The following is a 20,254-nucleotide window of genomic DNA, read 5'->3' as shown; positions in this document are numbered from 1 at the left end:
AATTGGGTGGGATAGATAATGTGAGTATCGAAGGCTACATCCTTCCATATTTGGCAGAAATCTTTCTGCACATCCAAACATCATCTCCTGCACATCTCCAACATCATTTTCTGCACATCATCTACTGTGTCCATTGCTCTCAATGTGGTCCCCTCTACATTGGGGAGTCAGGATGCCAACTCATGGAACATTTCAGAAAACATCGCTGGGACATGCACACCAAACAACCCCACCCTCTGTGGCCCACCACTTCAACTCTCCCTCCCCCTCCGCCAAGGACATGCAAGTGCTGGGCCTCCTGCACTGCCAAATCCCAGCCACCCGACACCTGGAGGAAGAACACCTCATCTTCTTCCTTGGGATCCTCCAACCACATGACATCAATGTCGATTTCACCAGCTTCATCATCTCCCCTCCCCCCACCTCATCCCAGATCCAACCCTCCAACTCGGCACCACCCTCTTGAACTGTCCTACCTGTCCACCTTCCTTCCCAGCTATTGACTCCACCCTCTGCTTTCGACTTATTACCATCAACCCCTATCTGTATCTACCTATCACCTTCCCAGCTAAATTCCGCCCAGCCCCACCACCCCCTCCCATTTATCTCTTAGCCCCTTCCCGACCTCCATATTCCTGATGAAGGGCTTATGCCTGAAATGTCGCTTCTCCTGCTCCTCGTCTGCTGCCTAACCTGCTGCAATTTCTATGGTTACAGACCAAACCAAACCCCCCTCAAAATATTCAGAAGATAGTCTAGACTTTCTTATTTTAAAGGTAAATGTAAGGTGTTGCATTTCAGGTGAAATTAGATTGATCAAACTACTGGATTTAAAGCAAAATATAGTTTATTCTTCCACTATTGTTAAAATTCAACAAAAGAAAGAGGGAATTGGAATAATTTAACTCTACTGGAAAACTTAACAGAATAATAGGTACAGTAACTATCACTAATTAACTCTTCCAAGGTGGCAACATCCCATAAACAGACTCTTGTAAAAAGACAAATTCGGAAAATAGATTGTGGCGCACTCAACTCCAGTAGCCCAGGAGGAAAGAAGCAGCAAGAGAAAATTCTGAGAGAGTGCAGCAGCCAGAGGAGGTTTACTGCAGTTTCCAATCCTGCTGAGACGCCCCTAACAACTGCTGTGACTGAAAACCAAAAAAAAATTAACTGAAAATCCTGGTTGTGTGAGAGCTTGACCACACCATTTGGATTGCTTCTATTTTTCTAACATTAAAAACAAGTCCAAAGCATCACAAGCTGTTTACTCTCATGGCTGTGGTGGACTGCCTTTCACCTCTGCCTTAAAACCTCTCATCAAAAAAACAACAGGTCATATGCACCTCTGAAAGCCATTGTATCATCAAAACGTATGAATGACTTGGATGAGGAAAGTGAGTGTACTATTGCCAAGTATGCAACACTAACATCGGTGAGGAGGCAAGTGGTGAAGATGAGGTAAAAACAATGACTGCAGATGCTGGAAACCAGATTCTGGATTCGTGGTGCTGGAAGAGCACAGCAGTTCAGGCAGCATCCAAGTAGCTTCGAAATTGACGTTTCGGGCAAAAGCCCTTCATCAGGAATATTCCTGATGAAGGGCTTTTGCCCGAAACGTCGATTTCGAAGCTACTTGGATGCTGCCTGAACTGCTGTGCTCATCCAGCACTACTAATCCAGAAAGTTGTGAAGATGACCCAGTGTCTGCAGGAGGGATAAAAACTGGTTCAGTGTGTGGATAAAAAAAAAATTGACATGGAATATAATGTAGGGAAATGAGAGGTAATGTACTTCAGCAGCAAGAATACAGGAGTTGAATATTATTGAAGTGGGAAAAGACTGCAGAAAGCTAAGAACAGAAGGATTTGGGAGTCTTCATTGATAAATCATAAACAACTATCATCCAAGTTCAAGGGGTGATAAGAAAGGCAAATGGTATGTGATCCTTTATTTCAAAGGGAATGGAGTATAATGTTAGGAATATCCTGCTAATGAGGGCCTTCAGATGGTGATGCTGTTCTCAATGTTCTTCGGACACAGGTAGTCATATCTCGGGAGCAGCTTCTCATCACGTTCATCACAGATTAGATAAGCAATTTCTTTCAACTTGTCTTGAAATCTCCCAATGATTGTCTTCACCTTCTCTTCAGTGAAATATTTCTCATTGTAATCGCCAAGTTTCCTCTGCAAAATATGGAGTATTTTTAGTTGAATTCAGGCACTTCAGTAATAACATGGTGAACTTGATATTAGAGGGCCCATGCTCTGATGGATATGTAAAATAGGAGCAGAAGCAGGCCATTTGGCTACTTAGGGAGAGTGTTCCAAAGTCACACAACCCTCTGAGAGAAAGAATTCCCCTCATTTACAACAGTTCACTACCCCCTGGCTGGGTGGGGTGTGGAGTGGGGGGGGTGGGGGTGGGGTGGGGGAACAGGGAAGGTAGCTGGGAATGTAATAGGCAGATGGAGGTGGGAAGTTATGGTGATAGTTCGGAGTGGGGGATGGAGCGGATAGGTGGGAAAGAAGATGGACAGGTAGGACAGTTCAAGAAGGTGGTGTCGAGTTGGAAGGTTGGATCTGGGATAAGGTGGGGGAGGGGAGATCAGGAAACTGGTGAAATCAACATTGATCCAGTGTGGTTGGAGATGAGGTCTTTTTCCTCTTGACTTCGGGTGGCTAGAATTTGGTAGTGGAGGAGGCCCATAACTTGCATGTCCTTGGCAGAGTTGGAGGGGGGGGGGGGGTGGTTGACAACGATCCCAACCTGCTAACTCTTTGAGAAATGGCCTCTCAGGGTGTGCCCCATAATATACATATACACTTCATTCTTCTGAGCACCAGGGAGGATAGATCTGTTTGATTCAACTTCTGCTCCTAAGTCAACGCTACCATCTCTGGAGTCAATGCAGTGCACCTTCAAATTCCAAATGGAAAATGGAATTTGAAGGTGCACTGCATTGACTCCAGAGATGGTAGCGTTGACTTAGGAGCAGAAGTTGAATTCCCCCCCCCCGCCCCTTCCTTCAGAAATGGGGAAGATATTGAGTTTGTTCATCAATTCCTTACCATCTCCCATGGCTTCTGATTAAGGATGCAGAGAATTGCCATTTGTAGGCAAGACTGGTGCAGAGATGGCAGTGATTCCATGATGTGCTCCATGGTCACGATCCCTTTGGTAGTGGGAGGAGGCTTCCTCATGGAGCAGGGTGAGTTGGGGACCCAGGCACCCCAATCATACTGTTCAAGAAAGGAAAGGAAATCGAATTCAGTCGGGTAGAAAGAAGGAAAAGACTTTCATCTACAACTGCATTTCCCCTGCCTCAAAATGCTTCATGGCTTCGTAATCCATTTAGATCAGGAGACCAATCTCCTTGGCATTTGCTGCTCACAGCACTGGGGTACAGTCCAGTGGGCATCTTGCCCACTCTAGCAAATTTGAATTTACACTTGGTGTCTACTTAAAAGTGAAAAACTGAAATAGGCCAATAGAAACCCATTATCCTTCTTTCAGTCACACCATTGGATCTTTCTATTCACCCAAAGATGAATATTATCCCCTGTTTTATATTTCAGCTGAAAGACCAGCCCCTCTGATAGAGCAACACTCTTTTGGTACTCCAGGGGGGAAAACCGGAAAACTGGCAAATTAGACATACTGGACTAACTCTTCTTGTCTACTTTGAAATGGAATTTAGGAACAGGAACTCTTACTCTAGAGGCTTAGGCAAAGGCACGGCCTGTTATAACACTAAGCTTGTATACATCAAAACGTGCCGGGTTCAGTCTGTGTGCTGCCTGACCTCAGTCAGGGAACCTATTATCTCAGTAATGTTGAGCCAGATTCGATAAAAACTGAGCCAGACTGCAGATGACTACCCATGTGTAATACTGTCCCTGTAATAATGTGCAAGACTGTCTCTCTCCACAATCCTCTATGACACCCCTTCTGCCTCAGTCTCTGTTTCTCACTCTCAATTTCCTCTTCTTTATGACTGTTTTTTCTCTTTTCTTTCTCTTTCTCTCTCACTCTCCTTTCCTCCTCTTCTCTCTCTCTTTTTCTCTTCCTCTACCTCCCCAGTCTTTTTTTTTTCTCTCTTTCTCTCTCTTGCTGTCTCTCCTCTGTCTCTCTCTCTCTGTCTCTCTCTCTCTCTCTCCCTTGTCTCTCTATCTCTTTTTTTCCCTCGCTCCCTCTTCTAGTATTTCTTATTTCCTGGCCCCTCTCCCTCTCTTCCCTTCTCTCGCTCTCTTTCTATCTTTAACTCTCTTCTCTAATCCCTTTTCTCTCTTTCTCTCCTTAATCTCTATCTCCTTGTCTCTCTTGTCATTCTTTGTTCTTGCTCTGTTCCCTTGTCTCTCTGCTTTCCATCTTTCTCTCGCTGCTCTCTCTCTCTCTCCTTGTCTGTTTTGCTCTCTCTTCTTGATTTTATCTCTCCCGCTCTTGTTCTTCCCTTAGCTACTTTTCTCTCTCTCTCTCTCTCTCTCTCTCTCTCTCTCTCTCTCCCCTTTCTGTCTCCCTGCCCTGTCTGTGTGGTGGTTACCTGTGCATTATTCAGGGCTGCATGTTGGGCACTGCATGTGAAGATAATCATGGTGAGGAATTTGCAGAGGTCCTCCCTGGTGTGGAATGCCACCGGAAATTCTGAAAGACAAACACAGTTTCACAGGATGTATCGGGGAGCAAATCGAAGGAGCTTTATGTGGGATGATGCTTGTACCAGGAAAGGCTGAGAAACGGGTGACCCCCTTCGTCAGCTCAAACATCTCCCACTTTCATGAGCACAAGAGTATATCAAAGCTCTCTCAGCTTTTACAGGAACAGAAGATGTTAGAAGCAAGAGTAGGTGCTATGTCCCTTCAAGTCTGCTCCACATCTCAACTCCACTTTTGTAGGTGGCCATTCAGCTCTTGTCAGCTTCACCATTCAATGAGATTGAGACTGATCCACATCTCCATATAGCCATACTTATCCATTTCACTTGGAATCACAAATATTTCAATCTTCATTTAAAATCTGCAATTGACGCAGCATCAGTTGCCATGTGCTGTGGATAGATGCACAATGCCCCAGGAGAGGGAATTTCAGGATTTTGACCCAACAACGCTGAAGAAATGGCAATATATTTTGATTCAGAACGGTGAATAGCTTGGAGGGGAACTCACAGCAGGTGGTGTTCCATCTGCTGCCCTTGCTGTTATAGATGGAAGTGGTCTACTCCCGATGAAGGGTTTTTGCCCGAAATTTCAATTTTCCTGCTCCTCGGATGCTGCCTGACCTGCTGTGCGTCTTGTAGATGGTACACTCTGCTGCTACTGAGCATCAGTGGATGTTTGTGGATGTGGTGCCAATCAAGCAGCTGCTTTGTTCCTGGATAGTGTCAAGCTTTTTGAGTGTTGCTGGAGCTGCACCTATCCAGGTAAGTATTCCATCACACTCCTGACATGTGCTTGTAGATGGTGGACAGGCTTTGGGGAGTCAGGAGGTGAGTTTTTGCTGCAGTATACCTAGCCTCTGACCTGCTCTTGTGGCCTCTGTGTTGAATTTCTGGTCAGTGGTAACTCGCAGAGTTCTGACAGTGGGTGATTTGTTGCTGCCTGTCTTATAGTGATGAGTACTATCTTTGTTCTTTTGACCAACCGAAACAGTCTATTTATTTTTTTCAAATTCTTCCATAGTTTTCAGGACCTTTATCAGGTCATTCCCACCCTGCCCCTCTACCCCAGTACCCTAGCTTTTTCACTTTACAACAGTGTAAAGACCAAACCTTTTTATTTTTCTATATTATTTTATTGTGGACTGAAATGAGAAAAGGACTGTTTGCAAATCAAAGGTTGTGGATGAAATTGCTGCACTTTTTTAAAGCAAGTTGGTGAATCTCATTGTAAGTGCTGTTTGCACTGCTACTTTGGTCAGGCAGTGAGGAGGCTGTTTAGATAGACCTATCAATTTTCCTTGTACTGTATGAGCTTGCATTCTTAGAATCTCTATAAGGCCATTTGGCCCATTAAGATTGCACTGATTGTCTGAAGATGATCTCATCCAGACCCAATTCCCACTTACTCCCATAATCTTACATTTCCCTTAGCTGATCTGCCTAGCCTGCATACCCTCGGACAGTTTAACATGGCCAATCCACCTGACCGGCACACCTTTGGAATGTGGGAGGGAACTGGAGCACCCATGGAAACCCATGCAGAAATGGGGAAAATGTGCAAACTCCACAGACATCTGAGGCTGGAATCAAACTTGGGTCCCTGGAGCTTGTGAGGTAGTAGTATTAACCACTGAGCCACCATGTTGCCTCAAACATATTACGCACTTACCAGAGTCTCCAATACCTTCAAGTCCAACTTCAGTGAGGTCCTTGATCCAGGCCTGAAGCTCAGAGTCATCTTGAATTTCACTGTCTTCCTTATAGTAATACATGACAATTCCAGTGACAAACCTGAAAGTTATTTTCAAATATGTTAAAGATCAGGAATGAAAAACCATTAAAAGACGTAGTCTATCAGGCCTTATGAATTCTCTATTCGAGATGTGTGAACAAATGGAAATTTTTTGACATCTGACCCTTCAGATCTTCCATGTAGGTGCAGGTGGACAGTCTGTTTGAGCCACAGAGGACAATGTGGTGATCATGTCTCCCCTAGTACTGTTCTAATTAAGGAGTTTAAGGATTTTAATCCAGTGATGATAGGGAAGGATCTTTATCCCAGCTCAGGTAAATGTGAGAGTTGGAAGGGATCCTGAAAGTGATAATATTGAGACTCACCTGCAGTCCTTGAAATGTATTTTATGCCTTTTAAGAAAGTTGCTTAAAAGATACAATGACTATCTCAAAGTTGAACGTTTTTACCACAAGATGTGCTATAAAGGACCATACATTGTTCCGTTTTGGACTATAAACTATAAATCAAATGGTGCCCAATTTTAGATGAGCATGTCTATCTTGCTTTTTAGAGCAATGACATTGTCAGATTATTGAGTCAGAGCACCACTCGGTATCATTAAGTTAAAGGAAATCTGCCTGATGACAGCCTCTGACTGGCCCAGCTGCAATTTGCTGCTGACTGGTAGGAGCAATGTGGCGAGAACCATTCAGAGCCAGAAAGGAGAAAATGTCTTTCTCCCTTCTACTGAGTGAAAAGATAGAAAAGCCAAACAACTTAAAAAAGAATTCTAATCTAAGAGAAGACTTAAATCTATCTGATCAACCATCAAATTGAAAAATGACCATCGTTCTACTGACAACAGTAGGTCAGTATGGTGAGAGGCTTAAAGGGGGGTAGGCGGGAAGTTCTGTTCCCATGCATCTGCTGCCCTTGTCCTTCTAGACAGTAGCTGTTATAGGTTTGGAAGGAGCTGTCTGAGTATCTTTGGTGACTTTCTGCAGTGCATCTTGCAGATCGTACACACTGCTGCAACTGAGGTGAAAGCTGTCAATGTTTTTTGGACATGGTGTCAATTAAGTGGGAGCTGCTTTGTGGTGTGAGCTTCTTGAGATTTGTTGGAACCGCACCCATTCACACAAGTGGGGAATATGTGATCACACTTCTGACTTGTGCCTTGTAGATGGCGACAGGGGAGCCAGGATGTGCAGAATTCCTAGCTTCTGACCTCCTCTCCTAGCCATTAAATGAACATGGGTCATTAAGTTTGGTTTCTGGTCAATGGTTAAACCCCCGCCACAGAATATGGAGATTCTGATGATGCTACCATTGAATATCAAGTGGTGATTGTTAGATTCTCCCTTGTTGGAGATAGTCTTTACCTGACTATCTCCAACAAGGCCAGCACGGTGGCACAGTGGTTAGCACTGCTGCCTCACGACGCCAGCGACCTGGGTTCAGTTCCCACCTCAGGCTGTGTGGAGTTTGCACATTTTCCCCATGTCTGCGTGGGTTTCCTCCAAGTGCTTATGTTTCCTCCCACAGTCCAAAAATGTGCAGTTTAGGTGAATTGGCCATGCTAAATTGCCTGTAGTGTTAGGTGTAGGGGAATAGGTCTGGGTGGGCTGCTCTTCGGAAGGTCGATGTGGACTTGTTGGGCCGAAGGGCCTGTTTCCACACTGTAAGTAATCAATCCTGATTTGGAGATGCCGGTGTTGGACTGGGGTGTACAAAGTTAAAAATCACACAACTGATGAAGGAGTGTTGCTCCGAAAGCTAGTGTGCTTCCAATTAAACCTGTTGGACTATAACCTGGTGTTGTGCGATTTTTAATCTAATTCCTGTAATCTAAAATGTCACTTGTCACTTATCAGCCCAAACATAGATATCGTTCAAGTCTTGCTGCACTTGAACATAGACTGTTTCAGTATCTATGGATCATGAATGGTGCTGAACATTGTGCAGTCATCAGCAAACATCCCCACTTTTGACCTTATGATGGAGAGAAGGTTATTGATTAAGCCATGGAAGATGGATAGCTCTAGTACCTTCTCATGAGGAACTCCGGCAGTGTCATCCTGGAGCTGAGATGACTGACCTCCAACAACCACGACCATCTTCCTTTGTGTCAAGTATGACGCCAACCAGCAGAACATGTCCCTCCCTGATTCCCATTCACTCTAGTTTTACTAGTTCTCCTCAAAATCACATTTGTTCAAATGTGATCTTGATGTCAAGGGTTGTCACTGTCACCTCACCTCACCTCTGGAATTCAGCTCTGTTGTCCATGTTTGAACTGAAGCCATAATGAGGTCAAGAAGTGAGTAATCCTGGTAGAACCCAGAAAGAGCACAGATTGTTTCCTGCAGCTCAGAAGGTGCAAGTGTCACACCACTATTTAAGAGAGAAAGCAAGGAACCAGAGACCAGTTAGCCTGTCTGCAGTAGTAGAGAACATATTCTAATATTTGTTTGGCCCATATCCCTCTAAATCTTCCCTATCCATGTCCCTGTCCAAATGTCTTTTAAATGTTGTAATTGTACCTGCCTCTATCACTTCCCCAGCAGCTCATTCCATACATGCACCGTTCTCTGTGTGAAAACAAATCCAAGCCGCGGCCAAATGGTTAAAATGTTCTTCAGGATCCAGGCCAGCAAATCATTGCGGTTGCAGACTTGAGACAGCAGAGCAGGCTTGCTTCTCCAGATGTAGAGGGGTAGCGGTTGTAACAGGGGCCTAGTGTGGATCTCATTAAATAGGAGATCCTGATTGAGGCTGTTACGTTGGGCCAATATGAACAGGAGTCTTGGGGATTCTCCTCACTCGAGGCACTGGCTCTGAGCTAGCTGGTCAGGATCCATGTATTGTCCAGGTGTAAATAAAGGGTGACTTGGTGACCGGATACTAGCCTCTGCAGAGTTATTTCAGGTCACCTACACTTCTAAGCTGGAACTGTTCCTGGAGATTTGACTCTGATGTGTTCAACAGGGCTACTGATTGTCGAGGGGTTTTGCATGTGCCAGAGAATTGATGAGACACTGCCCTGAGAGCATTCCCATAACTAGAACAATCAAAATTATCACTTACTCATGAATTGCTCTCCATAGGAGCAGGCCATCATCCATGTAACAATACCCTTTGAGTTCTGTGACCCCACGGTCCTTCAGGTTGTCTGGCAGACACAGTGACCGGTATGTTAGCCTTTGGAAGGCTTTTGAACACAGGAAATGAAAATCATCTTCTTTGACACCAAACATCTTTGGAAAATAAGAGACAGATTAAATCCCATTTATTGGCACAACCGGCATTGGTTAACCCCCGCTCCTGGATAGACACTGGCCTCTAAGGTTTGTCTGGATTATGTTTCTGAGAAAGTGACGTGTAAGCATAAAGATGACAACAAGAGGTAGCCTGGTTTAAATGAGCGGAAGACATATTGAAAGCGATTTAGCATTCAACAAACTTGTACCTACGTTGCGCACTGTCACAAAGGCAAAGCGGAAAGCTAACAGTCACAAGGCACTTAAACATAATAGGATCACTTACTATGTGAACAACCAAAGAACTGAAAATGCTGGAAATTAGGAACAAAAACAGAAATTGCTGGAGAAACTCAGCAGGTCTCCTAGCATCCGTGGATAGAGAAAGCAGAGTCAATGTTTCATGTCCAGTGACCCTTCTTCATAACTGAAGGCCACCTCATTGCTATTGTCACTGTACTATAAACATTAACTCTGCTTTCTCTCTCCAGATGCTTCCAGACCCTGCTGAGTTTTTCCAGCAATTTCTGATTTTGTTACTTAATCATCAGCTTCATCACAGGGAACGTTTCTAACCCAACTACAAAGCTGAGGAAGAAGGGAGAAACCTGTGATGTTGAGTCAGCCATGGCTCAATGGGGAACACTTGGTCTGAATCAAACAGTGATGAGGTTAAGTCTTACTCCAGAGGTTTGCATATAGGCTGACACTCCCAGATCCCAGAACTGAGAGAGTGCTGAATGTTCAACATAACAGCACCATCTTTCAGATGAAATATTGAACTCAGGTTGTATCTGCCTCTCCGGAGGATGTAGAATATCCCATGGCTATGATTTTAGAGAAGAGCAGGTGAGTTATCTTTGGTGTTCCGGAACAACACTTTTAACTCAATCATTGACAGGCACCCATGCACAAACAGGCCTGAGATTCCAGAGCTAATGCAAGTCCCATTAAAACACTAGACAAAGCCATAACCATGTGAAAATTCTGCACATTACATTTTCACTGGATTAGTTACAGTGAAACTCAAACATCGCTAATCCAAGCCGTAGCTTAATATCTTTCACTTGAATAAGCACAAATGAATTAGAATTTATGTGAGTTGCAATTAAAGACTCAGAACTGAGAGATTACATAAATCAGAACTCACTTGGCTGATATATCCATTATTGCCTATCAGTTTTATTCTAGCAACGGTGTTGATATGTATCGTGTACTTCACATGAGGAGTCAGCAGCTAAAATGGAAACATAACATTTGTAATATCCAAAAACGGTAGTGAATGTTTGCAATTCACAGCCTGGGAGATAAGAACATAGGTATACCACACAGTCTGCAGCGGTTCAAAAAAGCAGCTAACCACTATTTTTTACAATGCAATTAAGGGTGTGCAATAAATGCTGACCTCGCCGACAATGCTAAGATCAGAAGAATAAATGTTTAAAAGCTTGAAGTAGTGTAGAGGAAATTTTACATAAATATTGATTGGACTGGAGAATTTCAGTGATGAAGAAAGTTTGCATAGTCTAGGATTAATTTTTTTTTGGAATAGGCTGGAGAAATCCTACTCTGAAGTCTAAAAACTCTGTTGGACCAAGATCGAAGGGATTGGAAAGGCCTGTTCCCCATGGTTAAAGGGTCAATAAAAAGGTGCCATGGTTTTAAGATATGTGGTCAGTGAGTCACAGTGATTTCAAGGGGAAACGTTTTGCTGCAGGGTCTGGAATTCACTGCTTAAAAGGATAGTAGAGGCAGAAATGTTCATAACATTCAATAAGTATTAGGATATCCACATGAAGAGCCCTAACCAACATGGTTAGAGACCAAGAGCTGGAAAGTAGGATTATGTTTGATGGCTCCTTATCGGATGGAAAGGACACAATGGGCCGAATGGCCCCATTCCCTGCTGTAAATTCCTTTGATTCTACAGTGCACAGATCAGGATTCGATGACATTCCCACCATCAGTTCAGCCGCTATCACCAGCTGCAATTTCCCTGAATTAAAATGGAGTCACATTCTTCCTCATGCTTCGTACCTTGTAAATGGGGTGCACGGACGGCAGTTGCCTGAGAGTGGCCATGCTGAATGTCTCAGCAATCAGGTGAGTTTTCAGAAGGTGGGAGACCAGCTCAAAATGTTGGAAATCACAGCTCCGCACCCACATCTTGGCCAGCATCCAGTCGAGTTCAGCGTCCGAGGGAAGGAAAATGGGATTGTCTTCTCCCAGGGTCTGCTTCAGCTGTAAGCAACAAGAAAGATGAATATGGAGCATCAGGAAGCCTATGTATCATACATTATGGTATGGAAGGGTGGATGGATTTTAAGGTGGGAATTTCAGAGCTTGGAATCCAGGCAGAATGGCCTGCAGTGGGTATGCGAAATCAGGGATGCAAATGAGGCCAGAGTTGGAGAACAATGGAGATCTTGAAGGCTGGATGGGGTTACAGTAATAGGAAAGCATGAGGCTATTAGAAACAAGGATGAAAATGTTAAAGTTGATGTTGCACCAGATCGTTCATCAGGCAGGTTGTAAGGAGCAAATGGTATCTGAGATATGTCACTAAACAGATGAAATATGTTAGCTAATGTGAAGTAATGATCAACAAATTTGGCAAGACATATTTTTCAAAAGGAGTTGATTATATCATGGGTGTGAATTTTAAGTCACAGACATTGTTCACATAGGGCATCAACAATGAGTCAGTTCTTACAGGTGATAATCCATGCCGTTTGTACAGCAGCAAATGTCTGAGGAACTAAACCAATAATTTGTCCTGGTCGTTGTCTGTTTTTAAGCAGAATGTACTAGTATACCTCTAAAGCCATTTCTAATGCCTCATTGAGTGACTTTGCGTCTTATCTTCCAAACCCAACTCATGGAGCTACAGGTCTTTTGGGGGGATCTGCTCATGCAAATCATCAATTCTTAGTTTATCTATAAATTTGTTTCATGGAATATAATGTAAAAGTTAAAACCAGGAATATAAAAGGTTAGAATTGAAGAAGCACAGTTATCAGAGCTGTACTGCTAGACATATGAAAGGATTTTGATTTGATTTGATTTACTATTGTCACATGTAACTAGGTACATAGTACAGTTTTGTTTTGCATGTAGCACAGGCAGGTCATGCTATACAAAATGCATAAGAGTAATAGGATAGAGCTAGAAATACAATGTTATGGCTGCAGAGAAGGTACACAAAGAGTGAGACTGACAGTAAATTTAAACTTTGAGAGGTCCATTCAGACATCTGATAATAACAGGGAAGAAGCTGTTCTTGAATCTGTTGGTAAATGTGTTTAAGCTTTTATATCTTCTGCCTAACGGAAGAGGTTGGAAGAGATTATAACCGGAATTGGAGGGCTCTTTGATGATGTTGGCTGCCTTTCTGAGGCAACGGGAAGTGTAGATGGAGTCAATGGATGGACAATTGTCTTGTGTGATGGACTGGGTTGTGTTTACAACTCTCTGTAGTTTCTTACAGTCCTGGATAGAGCAGTTGCCATACCAAGCCATGGTGCATCTGGATAGAATGTTTTCCATGGTGCATCATGAACATTGGTAAGTCTTTATGGACATGCCAAATTTCCTTAGCCACCTGAGGAAGTAGAGATGTTGCTCTGCTTTCCAGACAGTTACATGAACATGGGTGAACAAGGACAATGAAAAGGGAAGATGATGGATTAGGAATTGATTTATATAGTTATAAGTGTTTGAAAGGATTACAGAAAGTTCAGACCTGGTAAGAGAAGCACAGAAGCAGGAGAATTAGGAACTCCTTGGAGCTGGAGTATTAGTCAATCCAATGCAGTTACAGATGGCATCAAATACCAGTAATCTATAGAAGCCTTCCAAATCACCTTTCAGCTGGGGAGTAAAGAGACATCTTAGAGTTTGTGAGTAAAGTTAAAAATATTGGTGGGCAAGCAAATTTTTTTTTAAAATTAGGCAGAATTACAGACTGGGAAAGCTTAAAATTAAGAACAGTCCCTACAGCATAAGTTCACGTATCTATGCCATAGGGACAACCACAGTTAGGGAAATTACATCTATAGTGAGGGCAATAAAAAAACAGAAACAGAAGCCTGAATTAAATTAGTAAAGAGGCAAGTTTGAAGCAGAAGCAGACAAGGTCTAACAGAAGAAGAAAGTTAGCTCTTAGAGATCCTGTTGAATGGCGGAGCAGGCTCAGAGGGCCAAATACCCTACTCAAACAGAGTTGAGATTTTTTTTTAACAGGAATACCCAAAATAATTGAACATAGAGTCATAGAGATGTACTGCACGGAAACAGACCTTACGGTCCAACCCGACCAGATATCCCATCCATGCCGACCAGATACCCCAACCCAATCTAGTCCCACCTGCCAGCACCCAGCCCATATCCCTTCAAACCCTTGAATGCAGCATCACACTGATGGACCCAGGAACATTCCACATCCATTAATGAAAGAAAATTGAGACATAGCATGCAAGAATTAGAATGGATATCATTACCCTATTTAGGAAACCAATCAGTTGATGCTCAAGGACAATGACTATACCCAAATCCAACGGATCCATCAAATTCATGTTGACCTCACAGCTCAATGGGGTAGTGTTCAGACACATCTATCCTATGTCTACAGTAGTTGAGAGTGGAGAATGATGAGGAGCCAATGGCTTAGTGGTACTATCACTAGGCTATTAATACTGGGGACCTGGATTCAAATCCTACCATGGCAGATGGTGCACCTTGAATTCAATAAAGAACCTGGAATTGAAGGTGTAATGATGAACATGAGATCATTGCTGATCATTGGAAAAATCTGTCTTGCTCAATGATATCTGTTTGGGAAGGAAATCTGCTATTCTGATCCTGTCTGGCCTACATGTGACTCCAGACCCACACTAATGTGGTTGACTCTTAACTGCCCTCTGTGCAAGTAGGGATTGGCAATCAATGCTGGGCAGCACAGTGGCTCAGTGGTTAGCACTGCTGCCTCACCACACCAGGAACCCGGGTTCGATTCCCACTTTGGGTGCCTGTCTGTGTGGAGTTTGCACATTCTCCCCGTGGGTTTGCTCCAGTTTCCTCCCACAGCCCAAAAATGTGCAGGTCAGGTGAATTGGCCATGCTAAATTGTCCATAATGTCAGGTGCATTAGTCAGGGATAGAAGTAGGGAAATGGGTCTGGGTGAGTTACTCTTTGGAAGGTCAGTGTGGACTTGTTGGGCCAAATGGCCTGTTTCCACACTGTAGGGAAGGGCACCCACATTCTATGAGTGAATTTAAAAAAAAAGTTGGCTAAGTTATTTAAATGGAGACCCTTTCAGAAACACAATGTAAGCATTAGATTCGGCTTGTGCCATTTTTGTTACTGCATTTGGGAGTTTCAGCTTCAACAGATCACCATTTGGGATTGCCTCACTTCCAGAGATGTTTCAAAAGACTACATCCAGTCTTTTGCAAGGTCTTCAAGAAGAGACGTACCACATGGATGACATGGTGGTCCATGGGTATTCCCGATGAAGGGCTTTTGCCCGAAACGTCGATTTCGAAGCTCCTTGGATGCTGCCTGAACTGCTGTGCTCTTCCAGCACCACTAATCCAGAATCTGGTTTCCAGCATCTGCAGTCATTGTTTTTACTTCATGGATAAACAGTGAAGATGCATCATCAGAGTGTAGACACATTCTTAAAATACTCGTAGGCAGAAAGCCTCATCCACCACAATACAAGTATGAACTCTTCAAAGGCATTCTTCAGTTCACATCTTGGCACTCATTGACAACAACAATAGAATAATGGCAAAACCAAAGGCAAAACAAGGCATGTGCTACTCTGAAGTCAGTTTGTGACTTACAAATATTTTTATGGATGGTAAACCAAACCTTTGCTTCAATTGGTAGCCACTGAATATAGGGATGAGAGATCAAGAGTATGTTACCATTCACTGAAAAGAAGTTGGACAGACTAAATGTCTACTGGGTTGGCCATGGAAACATATGTTGAGCACCGACAGCATTTCATGATCTTGGCCATCTTACTCACTTGTAGTGAGCGGGTGGTTGTTCCACCCTCACTTCTACACAAGATATGCCAGGGACTGTTGGGGATTACCAAGTGCAGTCAGCAGCATGGTGTTCTGAGATCTCCAAAGAGGTGGAAGATCTCAGAGCAGACTGAGAAGTTTGAATTAGTCACAAGCCACAGCAATGAGAGACACTAATACCTGGCATTTGCCCTGCAAGACCATAGGAATTTATGAGCACAGACCTATTCATTTTTAATTGGAAGTCCTGTCTTGTAACTGTTGATTAATTAATGGATCGAGGTGAGGATGTTATGTACCACCACCATGGATGTGATCATCAGGGTCTTGCAGGAAGTATTTGCAAAGCACATTGATAGAACACATTTTGCTAATGTGTGCTTCAGCCAGTCTGCTGCCAGTTCTGAACCTGAGTGTCACATGAGCCCACTGAAATAACCACAAACAAACAGGTGGGCTCCAAACAATCAGGTCACCTTTGAAAAGAAATGCTGACTTTGACACAGCATGGTAACATTACCAAACCATCCCGCTCCAATTAGACTATCACCACCAGAGTTGCTGGTGGGCAGCAAGTCAAAGAGTCTGTTCCCTATACAACCAAATCTCCACAGATGTGCCCTTTGGACTACCAATCTGTATGTGGGGAGGAACAATTTTAATGCATGCATCACACTACAGTAAGCGTCACCATGAGATTTGATTGACATACTTGTGTGCAGGCCAACAAGTGTGGATAGAAGATCTTAGCAAGAAACATATGGTCAGTCAAGGGGCTGCAGACCATATATTGTTCACACACCTTAAGGAGGTGTATGAGGTAACGCCTGAAACTAGAACTTATTATGGATCAATCATCTACCACTGCCTGACTGAGATGAACCCAACGAGAAACATCATAATGAAAGGGACTGTGACAATATACACTTCAAACTTTTTATAACTGTTCATGAATTGGAAAGAATTGTCAAACATAAACTACTACACATTGATTGGAAGAAGCAGCAATAACTCCTTTTTGGTTAAACTGTTTCTTGAGATGAAAGGAATAATGGGGAATTATTTATAAAAAGAATTTGCAGCAACATGTGAATTAACCATTCCCGAGGATGAAGAAGCTACAAAAACAACACAAACAAACTGTTTCCAGAATGCAACTTTTTTAAAAAAGGGTTTTGTGATTTACACATGAAAGAAGTGAAACTATCACTGTATTCTAACAGATGAAAGGCTTAACAGACAATCAATTCTTCAATGTATAATTTCAGTTACATCACACTGCAAATTTTTGCCATAAATTCTGTGTTACGATCGAGCCCTCCACAATCACCTGATGAAGGAGCGTCGCTCCGAAAGCTAGTGCGCTTCCAATTAAACCTGTTGGACTATAACCTGGTGTTGTGTGATTTTTAACTTTCTACACCCCAGCCCAACACCGGCATCTCCAAATCATGTTTCCAGGGAGAGAGGAGATAACACCTATTTGATAATCTGCTGCCTCATGTCAAATGCCTGCAGAAGTAATGTTCTGAAGTAAAGGGGTTAATTGCAGAAAGAAAAGCTGTGTTTTAAGCAGAGAGCTAACCCCAAATGTAACAAGGAATAAAGGAGCTATTTTTAATAAGAAGGCAAGCTGCAGATTTCAAGTCTCTGAAGGTGTATTCAATGTTGGGGGTGAAAGAATCTAAAGGGTATCAATAATGTTACACTGCAAACTTGAAAGGGAGAAAACTGTGCAAGAATCCAACACCAGAACAACTCAACAGCAGAATTTCAAAGAACAACACTGCAAAAGAACAACACTGAATCCTGGAAACATCCAGAGGCAGATCACTGTTGGTTGAAACCACAGAGCCATAGAGTTGCACAGCACAGAAACAGACGCTTTGGTCCAACTTGTACATGCTGAACGGATATCCCAAACCAATCTAGTCCCATTTGCCATCATTTGGCCCATATCCCTCTAAATTCTCAATAAAAACCAAAAGAACTATGGATGCTATAAATCAGAAACAAAATCCAAAACAGAAACAGATCCTCAGAAGGGTCACTTGACCCGAAATGTTAACTCTGATTTCTCTCCACGATGCTGCTAGACCTGCTGAGCTTTCCCAGCTTTTAAACCCTTATCATGTATCCATCCAGATGCCTTTTAAATGTCTATTGTACTTTTCATACTTATGTGCTAACATGGAATAAATTCAATCTTGTTAAAGCCAAGAATCTCTCTTGGTTAGACAACAAAATAGTTTTCTTCTGCCACACAAGACCAAGTAGACACTGTCGATTATTTTTTAATTATTGATTTTGTGGAATATGGGTGTCACTGGCTGGCCAACATTTATTGCCCATTCCTGGTTGCCTTTGAGAAGATGGTGGTAAGCTACCTTCTTGAACAGCTATAGTCCACCTGCTTTGGGTTACCCCACAATGCCATTAGGGAGGGAATTCCAGGATTTTGATCCAGTGACAATGAAGGAATGGCAATATACTTCCAAGTCAGGATGGTGGGTAGCTTGGAGGGGAACTTGAAGTTGGTGGTGTTCCCATGAATCTCCTGCCCTTGTCCTTCTAGGTGGTAGCAGTCATGGATTTGTAAGGTGAAGATCTTTGATGAATACCAGCATACTCAGCCCAAGGTCAACAATAATGGGAAGTCAGCCTCATACAACATAGTGATAGCGGTTAGGATTTCTCACACAACATGGTGGTCTACAGTGGTAATTGCTCATAAAATAAGAAGTAATGTAGGTCTACAGATCCTACCTGGATAGCAATGGGTATCATGTAGTTCTGTTCATTACGGTAAAGCAGGCAGATAGGTGCTGCAGTGTACTGCTGCACACCTTCAATTACATTGGCAGGAATTCCATCCAAGATCTCATAATTGGCAATATAGATATTTTCATTCTGAAACAAGCACAAACAGGAATGGTTATATAATCAGACACTGTCTGAATACAATATCAATGTGGATCATCTTATAATTGCTGAATCCCAAAGCTATTCTGGCTGGCCTCAAGTTCCATCAACAAAAATTCAACCCAAAGCCTTGCTTCATTTACACTTACACCAAGTCACTCACCACAATCGCTTGAGTTCTGTTTAGCCTCCAGCCATGTCCTCTGAAATTAAAATTCAACCACATAGCTGTGGGTCTGGAGTCAAGTGTAGGCCAGACCAGGTAAGGACATAGAACATTACAGCACAACACAGGCCCTTCAGCCCTCGATGCTGTGCCGACCTGTGAAACCAATCTGAAGCCCATCTAACCTATACTATTCAATTATCATCCATATATATGGGAAAAGATCTGCCACCCTGCCTACCCACAGCATGGCCACAGGGAACATAGGAAATCAAGCCTGTCCAAACCATACAAGTAACATCCAGAATACCTCAGCCTTGACCAAACAAGCTGACAAGGGAAACCAGACATGACCATAGTCACTTGCAGACCAGGGAATACCCTTCCCAAGACAAACTAACAATAAGCTTCTTGGACCCAATCAACACAGCTGTCCCAAAGCCCTGAGGGCAGTCTCATACCCCGGTGATACCAAAGCTTCACAAAGGACAGGTCAGACAGAGAGGCATCAGAATACCTCGCCCACAGGAGGGAAACAATGGAAACAACTTGCTGCTTTAAAAGGAACATTCTCACCTACCCTCAAAGACAGCTGGAATCTCCTGATCCCATTAAAAACTGTGTGATGCTGCCAGGATGCTTCATTGTATCTACAATCAGGACATTCTTCTGCTTTGTAGTTATCACCATTGTAAGTGGATTACTTAATTATCAAATACATTGCATTTTCCCTATTTTTAATTAACATCATTGGACAAGATTCCTATAAAACCTGGCTTGACTTTCAGCTCGAGGAAGAGAATTCCGGCTACCCAGACAGACTGTCTGTGCTGTTTTAGCTTAGCCAATTTCTCTTCCGCAATATCGCTGTGTTAATAAACAGTTAATTTCACTTCAATCTGTGTTTTGTGATCTCTGCTTTATTGGGCTAATTTCTCCAACAATATGTTTAGCCAATGACCATTTAAATGCCCTTAAAGTTGGTGAGTCTAATACTGTTGCAGGCAGGGCATTCCACACCCCTACTACTCTCTGAGTGAAGACCCTACCCTCTGACATTTATTCTAGATCTATCACCCTTCAATTCAAAGCTGTTTCCCCACATGCTAGCCATCACTATCCAAGGGAAAAGGCTTTCACTGTCCACCCTACCTAATCCTTTGATCATAGAGTCACCTTGTCTAGGACAGTCGATATCATTTCCTGAAAGGAATTAGTGACCCAGATGGACCTTAATGTCAATCAACAGTGATCACCATGTGAGTGAGCTTTCTAAGATCACATTTTATTGGATTCAAATTTCACCCTGTGTCCTGGTGAGATTCAAACCCCTGACCCCAGTACATTAGCCTGAGATTCTGGATTGTTACCTGAGTGACATCAGCATAATACTACCTCCTTCCAATTTGTCATGAGCTTACATGGCACTCAAATAAAGTATTCCAAAACTTACGTTCCTCTTTGGGTATCAAATTTC

At 43.0% G+C, this 20,254-nt stretch overlaps 1 protein-coding gene across 1 annotated transcript in view; it reads right to left on the bottom strand.

The window, feature by feature from the left end:
• Positions 1–2,004: 2,004 nt before the first annotated feature.
• LOC140492352 (polyunsaturated fatty acid 5-lipoxygenase-like) overlaps positions 2,005–20,254 on the bottom strand; it is a 34,263-nt gene continuing 16,013 nt past the window's right edge. Inside the window, exons 8-15 of the mRNA XM_072591273.1 lie at positions 18,456–18,599; positions 11,691–11,894; positions 10,804–10,890; positions 9,481–9,650; positions 6,328–6,449; positions 4,545–4,645; positions 3,073–3,243; positions 2,005–2,187 (exon numbers count right to left, since the gene is read on the bottom strand). Of these exons, the coding sequence (XP_072447374.1) occupies positions 2,005–2,187; positions 3,073–3,243; positions 4,545–4,645; positions 6,328–6,449; positions 9,481–9,650; positions 10,804–10,890; positions 11,691–11,894; positions 18,456–18,599 (1,182 nt within the window). The remainder of the gene's footprint in view (positions 2,188–3,072; positions 3,244–4,544; positions 4,646–6,327; positions 6,450–9,480; positions 9,651–10,803; positions 10,891–11,690; positions 11,895–18,455; positions 18,600–20,254) is intronic.

Source organism: Chiloscyllium punctatum, chromosome 21, assembly GCF_047496795.1.
Source record: "Chiloscyllium punctatum isolate Juve2018m chromosome 21, sChiPun1.3, whole genome shotgun sequence".
In the NCBI taxonomy this organism is placed as follows: domain Eukaryota; kingdom Metazoa; phylum Chordata; class Chondrichthyes; order Orectolobiformes; family Hemiscylliidae; genus Chiloscyllium; species Chiloscyllium punctatum.
Note: the sequence above shows the minus strand (reverse complement) of the source record. Positions and strands in the feature narration are given on the sequence as shown.